This window comes from Lissotriton helveticus, chromosome 11 (assembly GCF_964261635.1).
Source record: "Lissotriton helveticus chromosome 11, aLisHel1.1, whole genome shotgun sequence".
Taxonomy (NCBI): Eukaryota; Metazoa; Chordata; class Amphibia; order Caudata; family Salamandridae; genus Lissotriton; species Lissotriton helveticus.
Window position 1 is genome coordinate 41,194,070 of NC_136072.1, and position 22,325 is coordinate 41,216,394.

The 22,325-nt window shown below is 40.5% G+C and overlaps 1 protein-coding gene across 1 annotated transcript in view; it reads left to right on the plus strand.

Annotated features, from left to right (window-relative positions):
- The window catches only part of LOC144791163 (cytochrome P450 2J5-like), a 575,154-nt gene extending 570,944 nt beyond the window's left edge, over positions 1-4,210 (plus strand). The window contains exon 9 of the mRNA XM_078665817.1: positions 3,646-4,210. Coding sequence (XP_078521943.1) covers positions 3,646-3,878 — 233 coding nt within the window. The 3' untranslated portion in view covers positions 3,879-4,210. The remainder of the gene's footprint in view (positions 1-3,645) is intronic.
- The last annotated feature ends 18,115 nt before the right edge of the window (positions 4,211-22,325 follow it).

Here is a 22,325-nt window from a genome sequence, read left to right on the forward strand (position 1 = left end):
TCACATTTATAAAAAATGGAATTCTACATCGCAGACAAATTGGGTGCTGAGGTTTTGTCAGGTCTCTGCCAAAGCGCTGCTTTACAGTGATCAATGAGGCGTTTAATCAGTGCGTGAAGACACCAGCATCACTGCGACCAGAGGCCCCAGTTTAGGGAATTGTGGCATTATAAATTGTCTGCACATGTTAAGGTTTGTCAGCATTACAGTGAGATTGCAACAGGCGTTTTTACACACCCCCTGGCGAGGGTTGCAGACACCACTGCGACCAGAAGCCCAAGTTTATGAGACTGTGGCGCTATAAATTGTCTGCACTTTTTAGTTTATTCCAAATCACATTTATAAAAAATGGAATTCTACATCGCAGACAATTTGGGTGCTGAGGTTTTGTCAGGTCTCTGCCAAAGCGCTGCTTTACAGTGATCAATCAGGCGTTTAATCAGTGCGTGAAGACACCGGCATCACTGCGACCAGAGGCCCCAGTTTAGGGAATTGTGGCATTATAAATTGTCTGCACATGTTAAGGTTTGTCAGCATTACAGTGAGATTGCGACAGGCGTTTTTACACACCCCCTGGCGAGGGTTGCAGACACCACTGCGACCAGAAGCCCAAGTTTATGAGACTGTGGCGCTATAAATTGTCTGCACTTTTTAGTTTATTCCTGCATAACGCTTGCGCTGTGCTTGTGAAATCAATTGTATCTATCCATACTAATATAATAAAGAGAGAGCCCAAACCTTTGAGGCGGGTAATCTCAGGAACCACAGCACCAATCACAACACCCAATACAGCGTTGGAAAGGGCAGTTGCAGCAGAAGGACATAGGCTATGCAGACGCCCACCATATACATTTAAAAGGTAAAAGAACCGTGCCAGCAAGGTAGTCCCTTGTGGTCATGTCTGCGTTGTGCTGTGTGGATGTGCTGGGGGCGTGACAATCGCTGGGGGTGTGTAGTACGCTCCGCCCTTCATGCCATGTCTCATATCGTGTGCTGTGGGTGTGTGCTGGGGGCATGGCCGTGTGCGGGGCACAGGATTGCGGGAAAAAAGCGAGCGTTGTGCCCAATATTTCATTGTTTTTTCTTCCCAGGTTCTGTACATTCCAGCTCCGGGTGTCCACCCTGCTCCCTTAGAATACCCCTGCACCCCATAATCATAACCCACCCTTACTCCTTAAAATAGCCCAACACCCTTAAACACTAACCCATCTTAACCCTATAAATATACGCTGTACCCCAAAACGCAAACCTATCCCTAAACCCTAAAAATACCCCTGTACCCCAAAACCCAAACCTAGCCCTGAACCCTATAAATACCCCTGTACCTCAAAACCCAAACCTACCCCTGAACCCTAAAAATACCCCTGTACCCCAAATCCCAAACCTAGCCCTCAACCCTAAAAATACCACTGTACCCCAAAACCCAAACCTACCCCTGAACCCTAAAATACCCCTGTACCCAAAACCCATACCTATCCCTAAACCCTAAAACTACCCCTGTACCCCATAACCCAAAACTATATCTGAACCCTTAAAATACCCAAACAGCCCAAAACATATACCTCAGTACCCCAAAACATATACCCCTATACCCATACTTACCTTATCCAAACATTAAAAAAAAACATGCTTTTACCATTCATGCACTTACAACGAATTTTGTTGTAAATGTATGCATGGTAAAAGCATATAAAATGTAATGCCATGCGTTATAATGGCATTGCGGAGTCATGGTACTTTTGTAATGAAAGTATGCAGAGTGATGGTATGCGGAAAGAAAGTTGCGGGATAATGGGTGTTTACCCTCCCCCGGTAAGTACATTGGTGTCACGGCGGCCCACATCTCCAGCACCATCCATTTGAAAAATGCACAGGTCTCTCTCATTATTGGCCAGCACCGACATACACTTTTAGACAAACTTCCCGCCACAAGTTCTAGAATTGCGAACTTTAGAGCTGGGGAGCTACGTTCGAATCTCGGCAACAGCTCAACATCCTGTGATTTCAGGCAAATCGCTTTGTCTCCCCGTGCCTACCACAAATGAATGTGTTCTTCTGTAATGTAAATTGTGCTCATGCCATGTTGTCGAGTTCTCGCTATATAATATTGCAAGGAAAAATAAAGTAGGGAAACTCGAGTTCACACACTACTGAACGCGCACTCTTAAGTGCATCAGCAGTGCACTGTGAATCGGAGCGTTTCACAGGCCTGTCACAGATAAGAAATGCTATCAAAACGAAATCCTACAAAACAATATACTACTGGCCGGCAGCAATTCATACCCCGACAACGTCGGGACGGGCTGCTAGTATACACATAAAGTCAGAAATGCAGCTGTAGGGTAGGGATTTCTTTTATTACATAAAGTGACTTCAGGTGAACAACATTCTGTGTTTAAACCCATAAAAAATGGCAGCGGCTACCTTAGGCTGGTGCTGCTATGAAGGGTGGGGGGCTGAGAGGGGGTTTGCTACCTGGCACTAAAATACACTACAAAATACATAGACAGCATAGCAGCATGCCTAAAGTGTGGGTGGCATATTAACAAATGTCCATTGTAATATAATAACAAGTGTGCATGCCTAAAGTGTGGTTGGCATAATAGCAGATGTATTGTGTAATAGTAAAAAGCGCGCACTCGCCCCAACGGATCTTAGCAGCATTTTTTACATTAAACCAGACGAAATATACAATAAATACTGTTACGCAATAGAAGAACAAAATGCACGCACAAGACCAGAAATAAAACGCCAGTACATTACCAAATAAAGCCCATGTATTCTCACAATGGGTGAACATGTTTTGTAGTCAAAGTGCATTTATGCGAAAACAAACAAACAAAAAGAACATAAAAGAACTCTAGCAGTGTGCACGTCCCTGCTCTTTCCTGCAGCAATACTCCATGGGAGTTAACTGGTAAGGAAAGGTGGGACATGCACCAACCATCAGCCCTTAGCACACTTTTTTAAATGACACACACAAAAGCCATTCCTAGGCAGAGGAGGAGTCAGAACCCACAAAGTAGATACAAGAGACCGCCTGACAGCACAAGCGCTGCTTAGGCTCGTCCTAAAAACTAGGGCAGCGCAAAGTGAAATTAGCACAATTTTGAGTCAGTTACAAACACACCTCCCATTTGCCTGAATAACCAGCAAGTTGAGATTGTAACCAGTAAAGCTTACTGACCTAAGTGCTCTGTATCCCCTGATTATCTACTCCACTTTTATCTCAGTATCTAAAATAAATAGTAGAAAATACACCACTGCGTTCTGTTCAGATGCAATTTCAATGCACACTTTTCTTCATACAGCTTTAATCGCCAAAGGTGCCAAACCTGAAAGCCCTTGGATTTTCCATTTCTTGTTAAACTAATCCCTTCTCCCCTTTTACTTAACCTCAACTATAATTTATTTTTGCTCCTTTCTCCTTCTTTTCACTTTTAACATATTTGTTATTCCAATTTAATTATATGGAGATTTTTGTATCCTGAGATAATGAAACTGAAAATAATACATCTCTTGGCATGGCACGAGCATGATATAACAAAAAAAAAAAGTCACTCACTGGTCATTTGGGATGGACTCTGATATCTCAGCTGATGACATGTGTCCAAGTCTGAACAAGATTGCCAATTCTTTTTTCAGGGCATCGTGTCTGCCTGGGGGAACAGCTGGCGAGGACTGAGCTCTTTATCTTCTTCTCCAATCTTCTACGACACTTTACATTCCACCTGCCTGAGGGGGTGAAGACAGTCAACCTTGACTTCATCATGGGAACCGTATTGCAACCACTGCCTTATCAAATATGTGCTCTTCCAAGGTGTGCTCTGAGTCACCACCTTGCAGAAGAGCTTCAGCAGAGGGTCGCTTCCATCTAACTTCATTGCCTCAGAACAAAAACTGAACAGAGAAGGACATCATGCTCAAACTTGAAATGGCCTCAACATGGTTTTACAAAATAAAACAATAGTTTTTTTATGTATTTAGCAATTGTACATATATGTCCATGCACAAAAGCAAAATACATTGTATTGATGAAAAGATATGGTTTAAAATTAGAATATCAGTTGCCCGTGAAATGACAATGATTGCAAAACAAAAAAACACATCTGTGCAAATTAGGCAATTACATCTATATACCATCTATGTATATATATATATATATGGTGTGAACAAGGGCTTTCAAGCTTGAAACGCGTCACTGCTGGAACTTGGCTGAATAAAAGAAACATCTTGCCTAATTGAAGTGGTCCGTCTCCTTCTTCGCCGGTTTGCGACAACCTGGAGGTGGTTTGGAGTATTATTCCTTGGATATATCTATCTATATATATATATATATATATATATATATATATATATATATATATATTACCTACTGGCGGTCGCCAGTAGGTATATATAGTTAGGATTTTTTCTCTATGGGTTTTTTGAAAATTCTATGTCTAATAACTTTGCCGTTTGTGGACGGAATTGGCTGAAATTTTCAGGAAAATGGCACATTTTGTTTCTGAGCAGCCTTTGAAAATTTGGGGGGGGTTCGTCAAGGGGGGGCCGAGAAAAAAGGGGGGTCCCAAAACGCGTTTTTCCCATGTTAATTTCCATAGGGCGGTTGGCCTCACTTTTAGCCCGAACGGCTGAATGGATTTGCACGAAACTTGGCAAAATTGTAGGGACTGGTAGCCCGATGTGCCTTTTGTAGGTCTCAATATATGTGCTCCAGTGGATTTTGAGAAATTAACGTTTAAAAAAAGATATATATCTGTAAGCGCGGACCAGGCAGCGGTCTGGTTCGCGGACTTTTCGCGCAACGGAGCTTTGTGAAGCGAAGCTGATTGGTTCTCCGGCGTCTGTCAACATTCCAAACAGTCCGTAGCGGCCGCCATCTTGTCTCTCGGTAGGATCGAGAGACAAGAGGAGGCGAAAGCGAAGGGGCAAATGACCATAAGGGGGAATAGTAGATCCTCGCTGACCCCCTAGGTTTGATGTGGAGGTTTTAAAAGGGCCCCGCGGGGCAAAAAAAAAAATAATAATAATAATCGAACGGCTGAATGGATTTGCACGAAACTTGGCAAAATTGTAGGGACTGGTAGCCCGATGTGCCTTTGCTAGGTCTCAATATATGTGCTCCAGTGGATTTTGAGAAATTAACGTTCAAAAAAAGATATATATCTGTAACAGCGCTCCGCTTCGCGTACTTTTCGCGTTACGGAGGTTTGCGAAGCTGATTGGTTTTTCGGCGTCTGTAAACATTCCAAACAGTCCGTAGCGGCCGCCATCTTGTCTCTCGGTAGGATCGAGAGACAAGAGGAGGCCAAAGCGAAGGGGCAAATGACCATAAGGGGGCATAGTAGATCGTCCCTGACCCCCTAGGTTTGATGTGGAGGCTTTGAAAGGTTCTCGCAGGGCAAAAAAATATATACCGTTTTTTTTGTTTTTTTGCGTGGGTAGCGCCCGGTCCGGGAACCGGGAAGCTTTCTGGGCAGCGTACTGCAATGAAAAATGAATGATAGACTTTTCAAATACTGTATGTTAATTGATTGTTGGTTTTGTTGATTATTTTTTTTTTTTTTTTTTTTTTTAAGGATTGTTTATTGTGTTTCATAATTTATTAAACTTTCTAACGCGGCGCGTCATATGACGCATTACGCGACAACGCAGGTCCAGAATATAGTCAAAATGTCTCCACCAACCAGCGGACGGCACACAACCCCTTTCAGCAGGCTAAATAGTTCTGTTAAATGACAACAGAAGGGACAGGCAACAAGAACCATCAGTCAAAGAGGGGAGGGCAAGTTCTTCTCTACCGGGTCACGTTGGAGCGCTACCGGAACTGATCGAATTGGTAGTCTACAGTGTTTCTGGATGTTTCAGACTGAAGCTGGCGTTAGCATGAGAGCACCACCATTTCGTAGCTCCGTCGTGGCCATTCCACGAGCAATCATGCTAGGCGCTCCCCACCAGAAGCCTGCGGGAGTCGGGGGCCCCCAAGACTTTTGTAGAATCTTCAAGGATGAGGGGACGCTTTCGCGAATGGAGCCCAAGCTCTAGCAGACAAGCGTCCGAGTTCCAAGGTGTCGCAGGCCCATTTTAGTGGACCACGCCCAAATCTGAAGAGATGGCCGCCATTTTGAGAGTCCTGTGGCAGCCGCCTATCGCTGCGCCGCAAGAGCGGGAGCAACTCAAGTACATGGTGAGCGAGACGCTGTAGTCGAAAGAGCGGGCGGTAAACAGCTGAATAGCGGAAGAGGCACAGTGTAGCAAAAGCGGGCTGAATGGCAAATGAAACGGAAAAGGGGTGCCCCACTACAGCGTGTCTTTAGGTGAAACGGATTGTGGGACAAGGTGAAGAATGGAAGAGTCACCAAAAGGAAAAAAGTTCCGCTTGACCCCGGGAGCCGGCCACCTATGTCGGGGGCGATCTCAGGCCACACCAGGGCAACACGACTTGGGGAGGGGGCCGGAGCCAAGCGCGCCCTCCGAGTCCGCGACATGACACCGTCCCTCGGGGGCCTCCGTCAAGCGGTTCAGGGTGGCACCGCATCACAACAGCCCCCACTTACTTTAAGAATAGTGAAGATGAAGCAATTGCAAATAGGCTTCAGACAATGTTACAAGCACTCCTCAAAACTTTGAACTTTTCAGAGTGCATGAGTTGGGACAGCGAGGGGTGATTTGGTTTCTCGGACTGTTTTTCTGGTCTCTCACCACTGGCATACTTTAACGTTTTCTTGTTTCTAGGACATTAATAGGTTTTATCATTACGTTATGTTATCGTTTCTTTGTTTGTTGTTTAATAAAAGTTCATGTTCATCAGTGGCCTACTGATTTTCGTTTTCCTATTTTTTTCTTTCCAGGTTGTTTCATGGTAAAGTTTCTGTTAACAGGATACAGTGATCACTTCGTTATTATTGCATATGTCCTTTTCACTAGGGGTGCTCTCTGGTCGGGCCAGATGACGTATCTCTAGTAAATGGTCCGGGTGAAAAAGGTGCATCAATCAGTGGGGAGTAGATAGGCATGACAGATTACAACGGGGGTGAAAGGTCCGCATTACGTACCCTTTCACTACTTGCAAAGATTTTCCTACGTTTATTTGCAAACAGGGAATACCTCCAAAAAGAACTAATTCCCAAACAGTCAATGTTCGGACAATCAATCAATCAATGAGGAATGAAATAGGTACGACGTGTTGAAGGCTTGCGTTACCTACCCTTCACTATCTGCAAAGGGAGAGAGAATATTCCTATTCTTCCTCGTTTGCAGGTAGAGAAGATCCTTAAGAGAATTAACTTCAAACAATTCAATGCTCGATTGAAACAATCAACAAGGGGTACTGTGAACACAAATGAACGCCGCTTATGTACATACGCATTGCTATTTTCAACAGTTTGTTCCTAATGTTTCTATTTTAGCGAGGTCAAAAAGAGATCCCATTAGTGGCCTACTGATTTTGCTCGATTCCTTTTGTTTTTTTACACGATTTTTCGCTGTCTGCAAAGACTAAACAGAGTATTGCGACTCTGTGTTTGTTTGTAAATAGAGAATGAACCAAAGAGAACTAATTCTAAAACAGTAAATACTTGGATAACAATCAATCAAATGGAGAGAGAAGCAGGCACGACGGATTACAACGGGGGCAAAGGCCTGCATTAACTACCTTTCACTATCTGCAAAGAGAGAGTACTCCTAATAGAAATGAGGGGGGGGGGCACCATTCAAAGCAGATCAGTGTGCATAAACACGAAAATGTTTTCACTTACCACGTACTTGACATTCGACAGCTTATGATATTTGCTATTAAAAAACCATTGAAATTCACTGAAAAAACCATAGGTTATAGACCATATATAGTTAGGAATTAGCATTTACAAAACCTTGAAAATTCACTGAAAAAACCATAGGTTATAGACCATATATAGTTAGGAATTAGCATTTAAAAAACCTTATTTTACTCACACAAAACCATTGAAATTCCATATATAGTTAGTTGCACTAACTATATATCGCGCACCCGCAATCCACTGCTGATCATGTCACATATTACATCATTCATGACATGGTCAGTGACATCACTGATGACATCTCAAATGACATCACTGATGACATCACTGATGACATCTCATTTGACATCATTCTTGTGCTAATACGATAAACCTCTTCAGACTCTAATATAACCTTAGATACACTCAGTGTATACAGACACTCACACACTGCCACTCATCCATGGAGTTACTCACACACCCAGTCAGTCATGCAAAGAAACAATCTCACCTCCATTTCTTCAACTATACAGTTAAACACACCTTACTTATTGAAACATATACTAACACATATTTACTCTCTTATACAATCCCTGATACAAGTTCACAATGATCGATACAACCACTCACTCATTCAGTGGCTCTCATGCACAGTTATTTATATATGCCAACTCTCACATGTACTGTGTTTTACATATGTACTTACTATGACATGTAGCATTGAGATATCCATTCACTCATCAATACACTCATGCACACAGTCAACTGCCCATGTAGCTGTTTCCACATGCACTCTTGAACTCATACACCTAGTGAATAAACTGCTCACACATCTATGCATAGAGTCACACACCTTCCAGCCACCCCCACACAAACTCAATCTCCCATAGAAATACTTGGGCAACCAATTAATAACACATATAGCCTCTCGTATAGCTAATGATCAACACATGCAGCAGTTTACAGAACAACAGACATAATGATGCATAAATTAAGACAGTTTAGTCACTAACCCATGCATTCAGTGAGACACATTTAATCACTCACTCATACAGTCAGTCATGCACCTACTAAATCCTTCATCCAGACACTTATACATCCACTCAAGACATATTTTAACTTTACAGAAAAATACAGTCACTGGATGTTGCCATCAGTGATGTCATCAGTGATGTCATTTGAGATGTCATCAGTGATGTCACTGACCATGTCATGAATGATGTAATATGTGACATGATCAGCAGTGGATTGCGGGTGCGCGATATATAGTTAGTGCAACTAACTATATATGGAATTTCAATGGTTTTGTGTGAGTAAAATAAGGTTTTTTAAATGCTAATTCCTAACTATATATGGTCTATAACCTATGGTTTTTTCAGTGAATTTTCAAGGTTTTGTAAATGCTAATTCCTAACTATATATGGTCTATAACCTATGGTTTTTTCAGTGAATATATATATATATATATATATATATATATTACCTACTGGCGGTCACCAGTAGGTATATATAGTTAGGACCTAGTTACCATAGGAAATCCGCAACATTCTATTGGAAATAACTTTGGCGTCGATTGAGAAAATTGCGTGCAATTTTCCAAACTTTTGGCCAGCTCAGTTCTGCTCCTTCCCTGAAAGTGTTGGGGGGATTCGTCAAGCGGGGGCCGAGAAAAAAGCAGGGTCCCAAAACATGTTTTCCCCATATTAATTTCCATGGGACGATTAGACACGGCTACAGCCCGAACGGCTGAACGGAATTACACCAAACTTGGCAAAATGGTAGGGACTGGTATGCAGAAGTGCCTTTTCTATATTTGGTGAAAATCCCTCCAGTAGTTCCTGAGAAAATCAAAAGAGAAAAAATATATATATCTATAGCAGCTTACTGTAAGCTTACTGTAAGCGTACCTTTCCGAGCACGAGCTGAATGCTAATTGGCTGTCAACTGTCTGTCAAAACTCCAAACCAGAAAGTGTTGGCAGCCATCTTGTGCCTCGGTAGACTGAGGCACAGGAAAGCAGAAAAACAAACATGGAGAACTCAAAAAGGGGGCAGGGTAGAAGCACCCTGACCCCCTAGGCCTGCTCAGGGGGTCCCACAAGGACCCCCCAGGCACCCCAATTTTTTTATTCTTTTTTAAATTGCGGGGTACGCCATCTTGGGACCAATATACATGATAGCACCTCATTAAAAAGCATTGCAGTTAATAGAAGGTTGTAGGACTTTAGTTACATTATAAATCATTTGTTGATGGTACCATACTCATTTTAGGAATTGTGGTGTGTTCTAAGGTGATTTTACCATGTGAAAAAGCCTTCTGCTGGGATATCATGAATCATGTTTGAAAGAAAACTATTATCTCATGATTTTCCCACAGTGGTTTGGAAGGGGATCTATAAGCTAAACTAAAAGCATATTTTCTGTAAATTCACATTATCTTTCTCAGTCATGTGAGAATAAAGTCTGACATTCTCAATAAAACATGTACATCCAACAAGAGCAGAGACTGTCAGTTGATTCCTTTGTGTTGTACTGCAGCCTCCTAGAGTGTTCTAAAGAACAACTGGAGCGCTAACAGTCCTACTTATTACAACGGTATGGCACACCTGAAGCCATCTTGATTGGAATAAAGTGGTAACTCCTAAAACATTTAATTTAAAAAGGAACAAAATGAGGGGGTATATTTTGCCATAGAAAGTATGATTAGTGCTGCAGAAAGAAAAAGTAGGGCACATTTTGTGTGACTTCTCAAATCCTCTTCTATTTCATTAAAAAATTCCGACATGCAGTCTCCCAAGATGGCCACCAGAGACAAAAGAGCCCAAATGTAGCCCAAATATCACCCATATGTAGCCCAAGTATAGCCCAAAACAGAATGTCCCAGAGTGTTCTAAAGAACAACTAGAGCACTAACGGTCTTACTTATGACAAAAGTATGGCACACCAGAAGCCATCTTGATTGGAATGAAGTGGTAAGTCTGAAAACATTTAATTTAAAAAGGAACAAAATGTGGGGGTTCATTTTGCCATAGAAAGTATGATTAGTGCTTCAGAAAGAAAAATTAGGGCACATTTTGAGTGACTTCTCAAATCCTCTTCTATTTCATTAAAAAAATTCTGACATGCAGACTGAAACATGTACCAAAAATTGGGGTTGTGTCCTATACTGTGGCCGGGTAGGACAACATATAATGCTATAGAATAAGAAGGACCCGGTCACTGTTTTGTTCTGCTTATACTTTATTTTGCGCAGAATCACACCCTAAGGTTAATTAATCCTTGGATGTTTTGACTTTATGTTTTCAAATAGTTGCAAATTTCAACACATTTTTTGAGGAAATTTTGAAACCAAGTCTGAGGTTTGTTCGTTGCCGTGCACAGAACATATATTTACATATATTATAACCTTATTCACAATAACATAATGAAAAATTATAAAAAGTGCTTTTTTTTCACAATTTATACAAACATTTATAACAAACAAGTGTTTCTAACTTCAAGGTTGTACCCTACTGAATGAGTCTACCAGGTTTAAAAAGAGAAACTTTTTATATTTGTTATGAACCTGGTCACACAAAGGCTTTGAACTTAATATACGTTTTTTTTAAGCCATTACACTCATGGAAGTGTTTAACCGAAACTTTTGTGGAACAAAGCATTCGTTTTATTACGAATGTCTCAAAGCCGACGCGTTTCCAAGTCCGTGGTTCATTTATCGGACTTTTCTTCAGGGCTTATTAGTTGGGTACCTGTATTGAAGCAAGGGGAGGACATACTTTAATGTGGGACCTTCACATATCATGTCACTTTCAAGAAGGTTGTTTGGCATTTGTTTATTACCTTCTTGCACTGTATGACCGAGTCTGCTGTAATTGTCTGAGACTCTTGACTGGCGTTAATATTTTAATCTGCAAAGTAGAACACAAGGGATGTATCTTTTTTACATTGGGGACACTGTGTTGCTGCTTCTGTTTAATTGCCCGGAATATTCGGAATAACTTACATTTTTATTGACTCTTGTTTCTGCCACCGCATGTCCTTTAGACTGGATTAGATGCAGGTTCTAATGTTGGGAAGCTCATCGGGTGCTGTAATGTTACAACAGCGCGGTTTTAGTTAAAGAGCTTAGAGCGCTAATCTGAAACCGCTCTGTTTAAACGTTGCAGTACTCAGTGATCGTGGGGGAAAGAACAACTAAACAATAGAGGCTGCGCCCGCTCCTAAACGATGGCGTCCCGCTAAACAAACCAAAAGCCAGCAGTAAGTAAAGGTGTTGAATATATAAAAAGATGCACACGCGTAACATTCTGAGCTCTTTAACTAAAACCGCGCTGTTGTAACATTACAGCACCCGATGAGCTTCCCAACATTAGAACCTGCATCTAATCCAGTCTAAAGGACATGCGGTGGCAGAAACAAGAGTCATTAAAAATGTAAGTTATTCCGAATATTCCGGGCAATTAAACAGAAGCAGCAACACAGTGTCCCCAATGTAAAAAAGATACATCCCTTGTGTTCTACTTTGCAGATTAAAATATTAACGCCAGCCAAGATTCTCAGACAATTACAGCAGACTCGGTCATACAGTGCAAGAAGGTAATAAACAAATGCCAAACAACCTTCTTGAAAGTGACATGATATGTGAAGGTCCCACATTAAAGTATGTCCTCCCCTTGCTTCAATACAGGTACCCAACTAATAAGCCCTGAAGAAAAGTCCGATAAATGAACCACGGACTTGGAAACGCGTCGGCTTTGAGACATTCGTAATAAAACGAATGCTTTGTTCCACAAAAGGCTTGGTTAAACACTTCCATGAGTGTAATGGCTTAAAAAAAACGTATATTAAGTTCAAAGCCTTTGTGTGACCAGGTTCATAACAAATATAAAAAGTTTCTCTTTTTAAACCTGGTAGAATCATTCAGTAGGGTACAACCTTGAAGTTAGAAACACTTGTTTGTTATAAATGTTTGTATAAATTGTGAAAAAAATGCACTTTTTATAATTTTTCATTATGTTATTGTGAATAAGGTTATAATATATGTAAATATATGTTCTGTGCACGGCAACGAACAAACCTCAGACTTGGTTTCAAAATTTCCTCCAAAAATGTGTTGAAATTTGCAACTATTTGAAAACATAAAGCCAAAACATCCAAGGATTAATTAACCTTAGGATGTGATTCTGCGCAAAATAAAGTATAAGCAGAACAAAACAGTGACCGGGTCCTTCTTATTCTATAGCATTATATGCAGACTGAAACATGCACTTTGAATACCAGCAGTAGACTTCCCTGGTGAGCAGTAGCTTTACTACAGTGGTCTCATGAGCAACTAGAGTGCTAACATTTAGAATTTATGGCAAATGTGTGACACATCTGAATGCGTTCTTGATGGAAACAAAGTAAAAAAGCATTGAAAATGCAATCGATCTCGCCCTCGTTTAAGTTAAAGCCATTCTGTTTGTAATGAGATGGCTTTTTAGCTTTGCTTTTATTAGTGTTTTTCAAACTTTCATGTAAATAACTATCATATGTATGCATATATGTATATGTATGCATGCTTTTATATTTGTATTTATATAGATATGCAGATTATATATGTTTATATATGTATGTATATATATATATATATACATACATATATATAAATGCATATGCATATATATGCATATATATATATGTATATGTGTGCGTGTAGAGAGAGGTAGAGGTAGAGAGGTAGAGGTAGAGGTAGAGAGGTAGAGACTAGTAGAGAGAGAAGTAGAGAGAGGTAGAGAGTAGAGAGTGAGTAATAGAGAGTAGAGAGTGAGTAGTAGAGAGTAGTAGAGCGCAGTAGAGAGAGTAGCAGAGAGTGAGTAGTACAGTGAATAGTAGAGTGAGTAGTAGAGAGTGAGTAGTAGAGAGTGAGTAGTAGAGAGTAAGTAGTAGAGTAAGTAGTAGAGATCAGTAGAGAGTGAGTAGTAGAGAATAGTAAAGAGTGAGTAGTAGAGAGTAGTAGAGAGTGAGTAGTAGAGAATGAGTAGTAGAGAGTGAGTAGTAGAGAGTGAGTAGCAGAGAGAGAGAGTAGTAGAGAGTGAGTAGTAGAGTGAGTAGTAGTGAGTAGTAGAGAGTAGTAGAGAGAGAGTAGTAGAGAGTGAGTAGTAGGGAGTAGTAGAGAGTGAGTAGTAGAGAGTAGTAGAGAGTGAGTATTAAAGAGTGAGTGGTAGATAGAGAGTAGTAGAGAGTGAGTAGTAGAGAGTAGTAGAGAGTGAGTAGTAGAGAGTAGTAGATAGTGAGTAGTAGGGAGTGAGTAGTAGAGAGAGAGTAGTAGAGAGTAGTAGAGTAGTAGAGAATGAGTAGTAGAGAGTGAGTAGTAGAGAGTGAGTATTAGAGAGTAGTGGAGTAGTAGAGAGTGAGTAGTAGAGAGTAGTGGAGAATATTCCAAAGTTGTACATCCAACAAGGACAGAGACTGTCAGTTGATTCCTTTGTGTTCTACTGCAGCCTCCTAGAGTGTTCTAAAGAACAACTAGAGCGCTAACAGTCCTACTTATTACAAATGCATGGCACACCTGAAGCCATCTTGATTGGAATAAAGTGGTAACTCTTAAAACATTTAATTTAAAAACGAACAAAATGAGGGGGTATATTTTGCCATAGAAAGTATGATTAGTGCTGCAGAAAGAAAAAGTAGGGCACATTTTGAGTGACTTCTCAAATCCTCTTCTATTTCATTAAAAAATTCTGACATGCAGTCTCCCAAGATGGCCACCAGAGACAAAAGAGCCCAAATGTATCCCAAATATCACCCAGATGTATCCCAAGTATAGCCCAATGACAGAATGTCCCAGAGTGTTCTAAAGAACAACTAGAGGGCTAACAGTCTTACTTATGACATAAGTATGGCACACCAGAAGCCATCTTGATTGGAATGAAGTGGTAAGTCTGAAAACATTTAATTTAAAAAGGAACAAAATGAGGGGGTTCATTTTGCCATAGAAAGTATGATTAGTGCTTCAGAAAGAAAAATTAGGGCACATTTTGAGTGACTTCTCAAATCCTCTTCTATTTCATTAAAAAAATTCTGACATGCAGACTGAAACATGCACTTTGAATACCAGCAGCAGATTTCCCTGGTGAGCAGTAGCTTTACTACAGTGATCTAATGAGCAACTAGAGTGCTAACATTCAGAATTTATGGCAAATGTGTGATACATCTGAATGCGTTCTTGATGGAAACAAAGTAAACAAGCATTGAAAATGCAATAGATCTCGTCCTCGTTTAAGTTAAAGCCAATCTGTTTGTAATGAGGTGGCTTTTTAGCATTGCTTTTATTAGTGTTTTTCAAACTTTCATGTAAATAACATGCATATGTTTGCATATATGTATATGTATGCATGCATTTATATTTGTATTTATATTGATATGCAGATTATATATGTTTATATATGTATGTATATATATATATATATACACATACATATATATAAATGCATATGCATATATATATATGTATATGTGTGCGTGTAGAGAGAGGTAGAGAGGTAGAGGTGTAGAGGTAGAGAGGTAGAGGTAGAGAGGTAGAGGTAGAGAGGTAGAGACTAGTAGAGAGAGAAGTAGAGAGAGGCAGAGAGGTAGAGAGTAGAGAGTAAGTAATAGAGAGTAGAGAGTGAGTAGTAGAGAGTAGTAGAGAGCAGTTGAGAGAGTAGCAGAAAGTGAGTAGTAGAGTGAATAGTAGAGTGAGTAGTAGAGAGTAGTAGAGAGTGAGTAGTAGAGTGAGTAGTAGAGAGTATGTAGTAGAGTGAGTAGTAGAGAGCAGTAGAGAGTGAGTAGTAGAGAGTAGTAACGAGTGAGTTGTAGAGAGTGAGTAGTATAGAATGAGTAGTAGAGAGTAGTAGAGAGTGAGTAGTAGAGAGTGAGTAGCAGAGAGAGAATAGTAGAGAGTAGTAGAGATTGAGTAGTAGAGTGAGAGGTAGAGAGTAGTAGAGAGAGAGTAGTAGAGAGAGAGTAGTAGAGAGTGAGTAGTAGAGAGTAGTAGAGAGTGAGAAGTAGAGAGTGAGTAGCAGAGAGTAGTAGAGAGTGAGAGTAGTAGAGAGTGAGTAGTAGAGAGTAGTAGATAGTGAGTAGTAGGGAGTGAGTAGTAGAGAGAGAGTAGTAGATAATGAGTAGTAGAGAGTGAGTATTAGAGAGTAGTGGAGTAGTAGAGAGTGAGTAGTAGAGAGTAGTGGAGAATATTCCAAAGTTTGGCACAGCACCACTTGCACAACAAATCCAATCAAATCATATCACTTAGAGTCCTTATTGAAGGGCTGAATCTTGGTGTATAATCAAATGCTTTTATTTTCCTTAAGTTTATGTACCACAGCCAGCCGATGCGTTTCGTTCTGTACAACAGAACTTCTTCAGGGCGTTCTTATTTCCTTCAAGTTATGTCGGTATCCTGTTGTCATATAACTAGATATTTCTTCCAAATGTTAGACGAGACGTAAGTACATTCTTATTCAAAGTGACTAGGTATCAAATTTACCCACACAATTCGGGCAGACTTGAGTAACTTATAGCATCCTCAAAGTCAGTCTTTCCAAAATTCCAAAGTATAGGACATGATAATCCAAATCCAAATGTTTCTCAAGAAAAGTCGTTTTCAATCGTTCGGAATATCGGCGTTTGGGCAGATATAACCCACGGACACGGTTTATGACTTTTCTTGAGAAACATTTGGATTTGGACTATCATGTCCTATACTTTGGAATTTTTGAAAGACTGACTTTGAGGATGCTATAAGTTACTCAAGTCCATGGATGCTGCTGGGAACGCCCCCAGCAACACCCATTGCACACCCCTTTAAAGCAGGAAACTGCGTTAAAGGGAATTATATTAATCAGGCAGGGTTACGCCACAAAAAGTGGCTTAGTCCTGCCTGATAAATATCACTCAGTCTTCTGCGCCACCGGAACTTCACAAAAAGTGCATCATTCATGAAATGGTCAGTGACATCACTGATGACATCACTGATGACATCTCAAATGACATCACTGATGACATCACTGATTACATCATCTATGTGACAATCAAATACACCACACACTAGTATAATCTTTCATCACTCACTGTAAAATAGAAAGTGCCATATTTGAAACCATTGACACACCAATAGAAATTTCTAAACACCCACTCAGTTATTCATAGAACTATACACACATCTTATCACTTACCTATAGATTCAGTGTTATATGCAGTGAATAATCAACAGAACACTTTCAAATATACTTATACGCCTATTTCAACATTACACACCAGCACACATTGTATTCACTTATAAAGACATCCTTCTGACTTATGCAAACAATTGATTATACTTACATTTACTCACCTACACACTTATACAAACACCACTTCATCTATTTATATAGATAGTAACTCTGACTTAGTGTGTTATAAAATCACTATTACAAGTATACAGTTATCCATATAGTGACTCATACAATCACTAAGTCTTAGGCACACTTAATTAGATATAACTGTCACATACACTGCCTTTTTTCAAGTTTAATGGAGAAGTACCATTGAGAGAAATATTTCATCACCACCACACCCATAAACATATACACTCACTGAAACAACTGTTATAACTTTGTAGTCTTAACCTCATATACCTAGTGAATGAACTATTCACACATTTTTTGGCATTCACACACCCCCCACCAAACCACATAGACATTAATTTACCCATACAAATACTCAGTTAAGAAACCAATAACAAATATAGGGCCAGATGTAGGTAGCCAAATACCGGTCGGTAACGGCCGAATTCGGCCGTTACCGACCGGTATTTGGCTACCGAGATGTAGGGGCAGGTAAACTGGGCAAATCGGTAATTTTACCGATTCTGTAAATATACCGGTCGGTAAATTTACCGACCGGTATTTTTACAGAATCGGTAAAATTGATATGTAGGTGGGACTCTTCTGAGTCCCACAAGGCCTAAGAAATCGGTATTTTACCATCAAATTCAATTTGATGGTGAAATACCGATTCAGGTGTGCATGCACATGTGTGCATGCACACCTGTGCCATATGACAGGCAGACCTGCCCTTAGGGCAGGTATGCCTGCCATATGGCCCCCGAACCTTTTTTGGGGGTGCTAGAGGGTGTCAAAGTGACACCCCCTGCACCCTTGCCAAAATCGGTATTTACCGATTCGGTAAATACCGACCGGTAATGCCCCATTCATTCCTATGGGCTTCAAAGCCCATAGGAATGAATGGGGCATTACCGGTCGGTATTTACCGATTCGGTAAATACAGATATTTACCGAATCAGTAAATGGAACATCTGGATGTTCCTACATACCCCCCCTTCTTATTTACCGATTCTTAATTACCGAATCGGTAAAATTCGGTAATTAAGAATCGGTAAATAAGTTTTACCTACATCTGGCCCATAGTCTTTACCATAGCAATTAAGACAAAGCAATGAAGACTTTCACACAGTTTAGTAACTACACATTATATATAGTGAAACTCTACAAATTAGTCCAGGAAACAATCAATGACACTAATACTAAATCCACCATCCACACATTTATATTTATATATCCACTCATTCTTCAATGCAAAGTAGTGTATTTATAATACATATTTAAATAGCAAAGCAAACCACATTCACTGGATGATGTCATCAGTGATGTCATCAGTGATGTCATTTGAGATGTCTTCAGTGATGTAATCAGTGATGTCACTTACCATGTCATGAATGATGTCTTATGTGACATCATCAGCAGCGGATTGCGGGTGCGTGAGTTATAGTGAGTACAACTAACTATAACGGGGGAAGTTCAATGGTTTTGTATGAGTAAAATGTCCAGCTAACTATAATATGTATATATTTATATATACGTGCGTGGACCTTCGCGTGCGTGAGCTGCATGCTGATTGGCTGCCAATGTCTGTCAACACTCCAAAACAGAAATTGTTGGCAGCCATCTTGTGCCTCGGTAGGCTGAGGCACAAGAAAGGAGAAAAACAAACATGTAGAACTCAAAAAGGGGGCAGGGTAGAAGCACCCTGACCCCCTAGGCCTGCTCAGGGGGTCCCACAAGGATCCCCCAGGCCCAAAAAATCGCGGGGTACGCGTACCGTACAGAGAACAGTAAGCTTACAGTAAGCTTACTGTACTCTGTACGGTACACGTACGGTGCTCGTACCCCGCAATTAAAAAAAAAAATGTGGGGCCTGGGGGGTCCTTGTGGGACCCCCTGAGCAGGCCTAGGGGGTCAGGGTGCTTCCCTTTGCGTGGTTTGCACCTTTGTTTCACTGCTTTCTTGTGCCTTGGTTTGGAGTGTTGACAGACAGTGGCAGCCAATCGGCATGCCTTCCCTAGAAAGCTGCATGCTCATTGGCGGTCAACACTTCTAACCAGGAAGTGTTGACATCCATCTTGTGCTTGATAGACAAAGGCAAAAGAAAGCAAAAAAACAAATGTGAAAAACACACAAAGGGGGAAGGGTAGATACACCCTGACACCCTAGGCCTGCCCAGGTGGTCCCACAAGGACAAAAAAGGACCAACTTTTTTTTTTTTAAACCTGGTCTGTTTTTAAAAAAAATTACCCCCCGGGGGGACCAAATCGCGGGGGCATAGTGATAAAGAAGTGTGGGGGGTCCACAATCCCCCCCACACTTCCCCGAGGACCGCCACCCCCGGGGCAAAGCAATGCAGCCCCTTGGCGCATACTGGAGGCTCCTGATGGGCTAGTTTGCCCCCAGGGACCCCCAGTATGCAAGGGGAATTAGTTCCTACTCTGCAAACACGCCAGGGGTTGCGCTGCAGAGAGGTGTAAAAAAGGGTGTGGCCTCTGCAATGCAGCCCCGTGGCTTATACTGGAGGCTCCTGGTGGCCTAGTTGCCCCCCAGGGACCCCCAGTATGCAAGGGGAATTAGTTCCTCCTCTGCAAACATGCCAGTGGTTGTGCTGCAGAGTGTTGTAAAAAGGGGGCGTGCCCTCTGAACACCTGCCTACAAAAATGTAGTAAATCAGTATAAAAAAACAAATTAATACATTTAAAAATTGTCATTTAAAAAAACCTTGCAAATTCAATTAAAAAAACATAGGTTTCAGGCCTTATATAATTAGGAATTAGCATTTAAAAAACCTTGCAAATTCACTGAAAAAGCATAGGTTTCAGGCCTTATATAGTTAGGAATTTGCATTTAAAAAACCTTGAAAATTCACTGAAAAAACCATAGGTTTCAGGCCTTATATATTTAGGAATTAGCATTTTAAAAACCTTGCAAATTCACTGAAAAAACCATAGGTTTCAGGCCTTATATAGTTAGGAATTAGCTTTTAAAAAACCTTTGAAATTCACTCAAAAAACTATTATTTTTAGGGGTGTTATAGTTAGCTGGACATTTCACTCATGCAAAACCATTGAAATTGCTCCTATATAGTTAGTTGTACTAACTATATTTCGCGCACCCGCAATCCACGGCTGATGATGTCACATATTACATCATTCATGACATGGTCAGTGACATCACTGATGACATCTCAAATGACATCAATGATGATATCACTGATGACATCATCCATGTGACAATCACATACACCTTTTCATACACTAGTAAAATCTTTCATCACTCTTTGTAAAATACAGAGTATCATATTTGAATCCATTGACACAGCAATACAAGTATCTAAAAACCCACTCATTGATTCCTAGAGGTATACACACATCTAATCACTTACCTGTAGATTCACTCATACATGCTGTCAATGAACAATAGAACACTATCAAAAATACTTATACACCTATATCAACATTACACACCAGCACACAACCTATTCACATATGAAGTTATCCTACTCACTTATGCAAACAATGGATCATACTTACATACTTACTTAGCTACACACTTATACAAACACCACTTCATCTATTCATTTAGATAGTAAGTCATATTTAGTATATTATAAAATCATTATTACAAGTATACAGTTATCCATACAGTCACTCACACAATCATTGAGTCTTATGTATACTTATTTATATAAAACAACTGACACATACACTGCCTTTAATTTTTGGAGTTTGTTGGACATGTACCATTGAGAAATATATTTGCTCATCACCACCCCCATAAAGATATTCACTCACCCAAACAACTGTTAGAACATGTAGTTTTAACTTCATATATCTACTGAATCAACTATTCACACATCTTTGGGCAGTCACACACCCTCCACCGAACCACACACACACATTCACTCGCCCATACAAATACTCAATTAACTAATCAATAACTAATATAGACTTTCACATAGCTAGTAACCAACTGGAGAACCAGTTTTCACAACAACTGACAAAGTGATACAGATATTCACACAGTTTAGTCACTATCCACTATATTTAGTGAGACACTATACATTGTTAAAGTCCTCCATCCAAATATTTATTTTTATATATCCACTCATACTTCAATGCAAATTGCTATATATATAATGCATATTTAAATAACAAAGCAAACCACATTCACTGGATGATGTCATCAGTGATGTCATCATTGATGTCATTTGAGATGTAATCAGTGATGTCACTGACCATGTCATGAATGATGTAATATGTGACATCATCAGCAGTGCATTGCGGGGGCGCGAAATATAGTTAGTACAACTAACTATATAGGAGCAATTTCAATGGTTTTGTATGAGTGAAATGTCCAGCTAACTATAACACCCCTAAAACTTATAGTTTTTTGAGTGAATTTCAAAGGTTTTTTAAAAGCTAATTCCTAACTATATAAGGCCTGAAACCTATGGTTTTTTCAGCGAATATATACATATATATTTTCTCCAATGTGCCCGAAAGCTAAAAGATGCACACCCAGCAGCTGTCACCAACAGGCTTTATTCACTCCTAAAACCGGCATTTTCATTCAAGGTGACTTTTCATTTTCTTCAGCCAACGCGTTTCGAGGACTCAGCCTGTCCCAGCATGCAAGCAGGCACTGAGCATGACCCACTGGGGGTTGCTACTTGTACTTAAAGCAAGGAATTGAGCACTTGTGTGATCAAACAGAGCAGCCCAGGAAGAAGAGGCTGTGTCCTCAAAACACGTTGGCTGAAGAAAATGAAAAGTCACCTTGAATGAAAATGCCTGTTGGTGACAGCTGCTGGGTGTGCATCTTTTAGCTTTTGGGCACATTGGAGAAAATAAATACACAGCTTCCCTGCCGTGAAAGTTGCACCATATCTGTACTGGAAGGAGAGGCTGCGTGGCAATTAGGAACTGTACCGAAGCTGCGGTAAGCGCAGCAGCTGACATTTAATTAAACCAGCATAACATTCAGGGGCCCGCTGTGGGTGTTGTAATGCTTCATCAATGCTCAGATAATATTTAATAACCAAAGGAACTCACTACGAGGAATAACTTTATTTAATTTGGACTCAATGTCCCAGCATGCAAGCAGGCACTGAGCATGACCCACTGGAAGTTGCTGCATGTACTTAAAGCAAGGAATTGAGCACCTGTGTGATCAAACAGAGCAGCCCAGGAAGAAGAGGCTGTGACCTCGAAACGGGTTAA